At 36.7% G+C, this 7,555-nt stretch overlaps 1 protein-coding gene across 1 annotated transcript in view; it reads left to right on the forward strand.

Moving 5' to 3' along the window:
• The window catches only part of UTP15 (UTP15, U3 small nucleolar ribonucleoprotein, homolog (S. cerevisiae)), a 9,885-nt gene extending 2,563 nt beyond the window's left edge, over positions 1-7,322 (forward strand). The window contains exons 5-12 of the mRNA XM_010189357.1: positions 617-742; positions 1,560-1,695; positions 2,858-2,942; positions 5,264-5,410; positions 5,596-5,697; positions 5,904-6,037; positions 6,533-6,591; positions 7,088-7,322. Of these exons, the coding sequence (XP_010187659.1) occupies positions 617-742; positions 1,560-1,695; positions 2,858-2,942; positions 5,264-5,410; positions 5,596-5,697; positions 5,904-6,037; positions 6,533-6,591; positions 7,088-7,311 (1,013 nt within the window). The 3' untranslated portion in view covers positions 7,312-7,322. The remainder of the gene's footprint in view (positions 1-616; positions 743-1,559; positions 1,696-2,857; positions 2,943-5,263; positions 5,411-5,595; positions 5,698-5,903; positions 6,038-6,532; positions 6,592-7,087) is intronic.
• Positions 7,323-7,555: the final 233 nt, after the last annotated feature.

The raw sequence follows: 7,555 nt of genomic DNA on the forward strand, positions 1-7,555 counted from the left end.
TTATTTTTTAACATATTTTTGCTTTAGCCTGTTAGGGTTAATGGGACCATTCTGACTGGCCTTTGAAAGTTTTTAAAGAAAATTTTATTAATGCATCCTTTAGTTGGGATTGACTGAATTGTTATATCATGTTTCTGGAGGAGGACACTAGTTCCATTGTAGTTTGTACAGTCCAAAGCTGGCAGACTCAAACATGAAAGGTCGTGTGAGGAGTTACTTGAAACCAGTTGCTTTTGATTATCATAGGTGTAGTTTTCTAATAATCTGTGGTATATTCCTATGAATTAACTAGTATTCCTTGCTTCAGAAGGCACAAAAGACTAGGTTACCTCAGGTTGCCTGATGTTTATTGTTACAAATACATGTGATTAATGGAAGGAAAATAAAATAAGACTTAAATTAGTTCTAAGGCCTGACATGTTGCTAGGGCTAGAGTTGGATGACATGTTACCTGAAGGCTGTAAATTTACCAAGTTAAGCCACAAGGTGTTCTAAGTCTGTTGTTTAAAACTGTTTCCTTTTGGCAGGAGCTCCTTTAGTTTGTGAGACATGGCTCTTTTAGTTCCTGAAGTAATTGAAATTATGAACCTGACTCTATATATGATATTGTTTGCAGGTTCCTATGATCACACTGTGAAACTATTTGATGCACGGACAAAAAGTAGTGTCATGACAATAGACCATGGCCAGCCTGTGGAGAGTGTGCTTCTATTCCCATCTGGTGGACTTCTAGTATCTGCAGGTACTTCAATAAAAATAAATTTCTGTAGCTCTAATTTGAGAAATATTTCAGCTGTGTGTTTCTTGTGTGGTGGTGTCATTTGTTAATGACTGACATAATTTGTTAATAACATTTGATAATGTGACAGCTGGATTTCTCAAAGATCTTCTTCAGGAATCTGTGTTGATCTGGAATGTGAAGGTAGGGGTTGTGCTATGACCTGATGACTCCTCCTTACCCAGGGAGGGGAATAAGGAAAAGGAAAGGAAATGCATGGGTTGAAATAGAAATAGTTTTAATAAAATAATAACAAAAACTAGTATTAATGACAATATTAATATAAAGTACAGAGTTATATTCAGCCAGTACAGTGGGGGAGTAGCCCTCAGAGGCAGGGTGGTAGACAGGTCTCTGGGAGAAGGAAGAGGGAGGAAGGGCTGTTCCCAGAAAACGGGTTGTTTTCTGGGACATGACGTTTGTGGTGTGAAATAATACTAATTGGTCAGCCTGGGGGATCAGCTACCCTGGGCTTCTTCTTGTTACATCAGAAGTCCTGTAACCCAGAGGTACCTAAATTTTTATTATTTTTAATTTTTTTTTGTAAGGAATGTGTTGAATTGTTCAGCTGTGCCTGCAGAATAGCCTAAGAAGGCTAATAAAAAAGAGCAGGGTTGTAGTGTGTCTTGTCCCAGAAGATAGGCATAATTGATGGGGATGGTGAGTAGGTACAGAAAACTCTTGTGTTATGAGGGAGACAGTGTATCACTCTGTGAAAACGTCTCCAGAGAAGCATAAATGTGTAAAAATGTCAAACTGTCTTTGTGTTTCCTTCTCACAGGAGGCCGATATGTCAAAGTCTGGGATGTACTAAAAGGTGGACAATTACTAGTTTCACTTAAAAATCACCATAAAACTGTAACTTGTTTATGCCTGAACAGCTCTGGACAGAGGTTATTGTCAGGATCCCTGGACAGGTTAGTAAATTTTGTGGCTTTGTTGTGATTTAAATTCTTCAGGACTTTTTTGCTTTGAAGGTAATTATACATCAGTGTGAATCTGTGCATGTTTTTTGGCTTTAACACTTTTTAGTGTTAGAGATATAAATTACTTGAAAACATTCCTTGGTGCCAAAGTACGTACTTTGATACAGATTAACCTTTTCATGTTACTAGGCTGAATGTCAGTAAGGGTTGTATGTGCCATTTTGGAATGCATGTGGGGTACTTCTGAATAAGAATTTGTTTTATCTGAATCTCTAAACTGACTTTGGCAGTCTCTGTAAAGTGACTGTTCTTAACTTTAATACAGTTTAAGTAACTGAAAGTGTATTAGTATTCACCTTCAAATAACTTGGGTTTTGTGTTTCTGTGCTCTTGCTTTTTGTACCCAAGGTGCACAGATGAAGTGTGTCCTTGCTTTTTCATTTGATTGGATTGAGTTGCTGAGTTCCGGTACTCAGTCTGTTGTCTCTGACACATTAGAAATATCAAGTGGTCTGAAATGACAGTGGTCTGTTCTCTTCCTCCCTTCCTCCCTCCCTTGCTCCTGTACTTCCTAGGCTTCTGCAGGCTTTTTGGTTACACAGCATAAGATGAAGGATCACACTAGCTGTGCAGCTATTTGTTAATCAGTTCTCACAGCACTGAAGTTCATACTTGTAAGATAGTGTTTAGTTTTCCCATTTATTAACTATTTCTTACTTCAGCCAGATTATTAAAGAGCAGCTAGATACAAGAATATCTGTGGATTTACTTCCAGAAATTGTCAGTAGATCTTACATTTAAAATTTAAGAACAAATTTGAAGAAATGCCAAGAAATGCTGTCTTAGTGTTTCCTGATAAGCATTGCTGAAGTCAGATAGTCGCTACATCTGCCTTCAGTTTAATTTTTTGTCTTTGTCCTAATTTCATCTCTGTTGAGTAAGAGTAATCCTTTCTTGAATTTTGTGTTATCTTTTAACAGAATCTTTCTGTGGCAGGAGAGGTAATAAGTAAGAAGCTGAGTTGTAGTCTGAAGAACGTTTTGTATACTCAGTTGCCTTAAATGATCTATAGAATTTGAGAATGATGAAATTCCTGCGTGTGTCTACAATAAGGCATTAATAATGGGGTTTTAATCATTAATCTTTCCTATAGGCATGTGAAGATTTACAGTACCACTTCCTACAAAGTAGTCCACAGTTTTAACTATGCAACATCCATCCTCAGTCTTGCATTGTCGGTAAGTACATTAGAAATCTTTCTAGGCAAGGTAATTACTGATAACTTTGAAGTCACCAAAGTAATTAATTTTTGCTTTTATTGCTATTGGGTACCTATTTCGTAAGTATGCTATAGATGCAAAGTAGGATGACTAAATATATTCCTCCTGAGTAAAAAATGCATTAAGATGTTTTAAATGTAATTAATTCAGATACCAGATGTTACCTGATTAGATCTATACAAAATTTGTCTGTTTATCAAGGACAGTATATATCATAGGGAAAGTATTCAGTTTAGAAGGGAAGTCCTTTGACTTCAAGAAGATGATACTCATGTTTTGACTTTCAGGAACCTTCAGAATCCTATTCTGTGACAGTGATAAAAACAAAAAGGTAGTTTGTTTGTTGAGAAATTTAGAATGAGTTGAACCTGTGTTAAAAGTTGTCGATGTCAAGTTGGGCTGAGAAGAGAAGAGAGGGCATGAGCTATAAGCATAAAAAAAAGTTGTTTGCCAAGGCGTGTTTTTTTGTCTTGGAAACAGAAAACAAAAGCAACAAAGACTTAATTTCTCTGAAACATTTGAGTTCCAATGGGTAAGTGACCTGCAGACCAGAGATTTGGAGGCTAGCACTGCTTTTTGAAACAATACTGTTGTCGCGTAGTCATCCTCTTATGTAGCCTCTGAACAACATGTGAAAGAGACTGTGAGGGATTTTATTACCTTTTATATTTAACTATTGTCCTGTTCTTCTGGAACCTAGGGGAAGGTTTGTGTAGGGGGTGTTTTCTTTCCTGCATTTCCTACCTTGTTCCCTAAGGAGCTAGAGCTACATGAGTTTTGAATTATTTGAATTGAGGTAAAAAGAACAGAACCAAAAAACCCCCAAACCCTTTAAGACTCTACAGCAGCTGGAAAATGCAGTATCTGTAGTTTGGCATCTCTCGATCTGTGTATTTATCTTTTGAAACCTGGTCTTTTGTTTTCGTAATGACTAAAACCCTTGAGTTTTAAGTGATCATATGAGAAAATAAGACTGGTTGGGTCAAACCAAAGACTGGTCTAACTCAGGATGCTGCTTCCACCTGTAGCTGTTAAGTGGATGCATATGAAAAACTAAGAACAAGGCAAGTGTGTGTATGGTAGGTTTTCTGACACAATCCCAAACTCCAAACTCATTTTCTGATGATAAATTTGCTCATCAGAGCACAGTTTCTGTGTATTTCAAATAATTTCTCTTACATAAACCTGCTCAGTCTCCTTGAGAGTGGAAAACTTTATCCTTCACTAGATTCCATGGCCAGGCATTCCACATCTTTGCTACTTCTTATATGAACAGTTGCCACATTTTGTTCCATTTTAACTGTCATTTGATGCCCCTAAATGCAATGATGACTACCTAATCTCCATCCATACCTGTCATAATTATGTAGGCTTTTTTCATATCCCTCCACAATCGTCTCTTTTCCGATGATGAAGAGTTCTGTCTCAAATCAAGCCAATCTGTGATTCTCTGTGGGAGTTTTTTTGTTCTTTTATTCTGAACCTGCTGCTTCTTTCTTGAGAATGACTTGCGTAGGATTTCAGATGTGGGTAAACAATGAATTTATTCAGTGACATAATGACATTCTAGTTTTTACTTCTGTAGTAGTTTCTAACACTTTTTGGTGGGGTTTTTTGTATTTGTTTGTGTCTTGGTTTTTTTTTTTTGTTACCAGCTGATAAGCATTCAGCAAATGTTTAGTGTTTTCATAGAATTATGTTTTAATAGTAACAGGCCAGATCGCGGTATTTTATATGTGAAGTCAGTGTTTTTCTCCAGTACATAATTTAAAACTGTAACTTTTAGCATCAATTACATTTTGTTACGTAGGTAAAATTTATACCAGTGACTACTATTTTGAACAACAACTTTCAGTTGTTTCTCAAAATCCTGCTGCTTCCTGATAGCTAATAGGTGGTGTTCATGTCCGCTGTATAGCGTGTAACAGCCAAAAGCAGTTGTACACCATTGAAAAACAAACAAACAAAAGCCAAGCCTGAACTGTCATGGATTATACTTACAGAAGGATTTTAATGCATATTTGAGCTTGCGTCAGTAGGCAGGCTGTAGTTCCTCTAAGTATTCAAGGTTTGTTAGATGGATAATTTTGTTTATGATGATAGCCTTGAAGCTGTGTTTGACCACTGTACCTCATAGAGGTGCCTTCCAACTTAAGTTGTTCTATGATACTGTGATTAGAGCTTTATCATGAAGCATAAAAATTTAAAAATTTGCATGGTAGAACATGCATGATCAAATAAAACACTAGGTTCCTAACTCTGTGATTTCTTCATTTTAGCCTGAAGATGAAACCATAGTTGTAGGAATGACTAATGGAGTGCTAAATGTTAAACACAGAAAGCCTGAAGAAAGGAAAGAAAACTCTCGAAAGAGGCAACCAACATATAGAACTTACATGAAAGGAAGGACTTACATGCCAAAACAGGTATAGTGGAGTGAGAAAAATGTATCCTGAAACAGTCCTCAAATTTTTTTTTTTTGTGTGCCTTAAGTTGAAGAAAAGGAAGAGATGGAAGATACAAAGACATATTAGCTTGTTCATGGTAATATATCTAGTCAATTGAGAGTGTATGTTTTATGTTTTATTCTGAACTTGTCTTTCAATTCTAGGAAGATTTCTGCGTCAGTAAACCTGTAAAACGTGTTTTGAGGAAATACGACAAACTGCTGAAGAGCTTTCAGTCTTCCAAGGCCCTTGATGCAGTACTGGATGTAAGGCAATGGTTTTTGTCTCATTGGAGTTGTGTGCTGTCATCTGATACAGATTTTTTTCTGTGTCTCCAACTAATTTTGTTTCAGTGTATAACTAGAAAGAAATCAAACTTACATGGTTTCTGTGTTGGTTTTGCTGATATCAGCCCTGTTTTGTATGAAAAGATGATGCTTTGATACTAAATTCTTCCTGTATATGTGTCCAGCCATCCATCAGGCTTTATACTCCTGAAGTTACAGTTGCAGTCATGCAGGAGCTACATCGCAGAGGAACACTGAGGAGTGCGCTTGCAGGCCGAGACGAGAAGCAAATTAATCTCCTTCTTACCTTTGTGGCAAGGTATTATTTTAACTTGAGTTGTCTCTGACTATTTTGAAACCTGCATTTCTTAATAGCTTTTGCCACAGACTCTCGACAGATCATGGGTGTGTTACACTGGTACTCTTGAAATCTCACACGCTTTCTGCTTTCTGGTATCAAGGTCTGGGATTTTTCTATTAGAGCAACAACAAAAAATTCTGATAGTATGAGAGCGTATGTTTTACTTTGCCAGACGTTCTGCCCTTATTCTATTATTTTTTTATCTCCTCAATGAAACTCATGTCTTCATGTACCTGAGGCTTTTGCTAGTCCTCCAGCCTTCACTGACTTCGTGAAAGGAGGAGGGTAAATACCACATGTAGCTCTTTTGACTTGCATCTTTGTCTGCTGTCTTGTGACATCTCTTAATGAAGTAAAAATTGTCTGTATGTCTGCATAAGAAAGCTTCTTGTTGGTGGGAGGAATGCAGTTGGCAATACCTTTGTAAAATTGGGATGTCTTTGAATTTTGCAGGCGTGTGATTGAGCCTAGATTTACTTCTGTACTGGTAACTGTTGCAGATATGATCACTGGTAAGTACAACACGAAAGATTCTCAAAGCTATAGCTAGCTTGGAAACAAGGTAAAAGGTGCTCTATTTTTAAGAAATCAAACCTTTATGGGTTTGTTTGTAAGTATGAACTCTGTGTCATGAGAATGATCCAAAAAGAGATATTGCTAGATACTGACTGTAGCCAAAGTTACCTGATTTGCACTAGCTGCAGCAAGGTCCTGGTGGTCTCCAAGTATCTTTCATATTCCTTGTTTCTATACAGTACGGGTGACTTCTGCTACTCCAGTGTGGTTAAAATAGTATTTGAGGTCGTAAAACCTTCTGTTTCTGTTAGTTTGACTTAGCGTGAGTACATACCAGTAATTAACACTGTTTTCAGAACACCATTAGAGTTGCGTTGTTTGTCCACAATGTTGGACTTGGGCCAGACTCCTTAAATGCGTATCTAACAAGCTTAAATAATTTTCAGGCTTTTACAGATATGTGGATTCTTAAATTACTTTTTTTCTTTACAGACATTTATCAGCCTGTGGTTGGACAATCAGCAATTGTTGATAGACAATTCTTGAAACTTCAGGAAGCCATAGGAAAAGAGATTGACTATCAAGAAGATCTACTAGAAGTTTTGGGAATGATGGATACACTGTTTGCTACTTTTACTAAGAAAAAGGCTACTTATCTAGAAGAAAACAAAAGTAACAGTCTTACAGAGGCCACTGAAAAAAATGTGAATAACTGACTGACAACCATCCCAACAAATTATCACAAAAATAATGTAGAGTTGAAATATATGACCTGTTCTCCTAGTAATTTTTTATAATAGTGACTTTCAAAATAAGCCCCTCTGTGTTGAAGTTCTGTCTTCCAAACCATGTTTTTGAAAAGGCTGAATTACTGAAGATGGAGGAAGAAGGACGTTTTCAAGATTTTTCCATGCAGTATTTTTCAAACAAATTTATTTTAAGTTTTATTCCAAAGTTACA

The sequence above is a fragment of the Mesitornis unicolor genome, unplaced genomic scaffold (assembly GCF_000695765.1).
Source record: "Mesitornis unicolor isolate BGI_N332 unplaced genomic scaffold, ASM69576v1 scaffold38587, whole genome shotgun sequence".
In the NCBI taxonomy this organism is placed as follows: Eukaryota; Metazoa; Chordata; class Aves; order Mesitornithiformes; family Mesitornithidae; genus Mesitornis; species Mesitornis unicolor.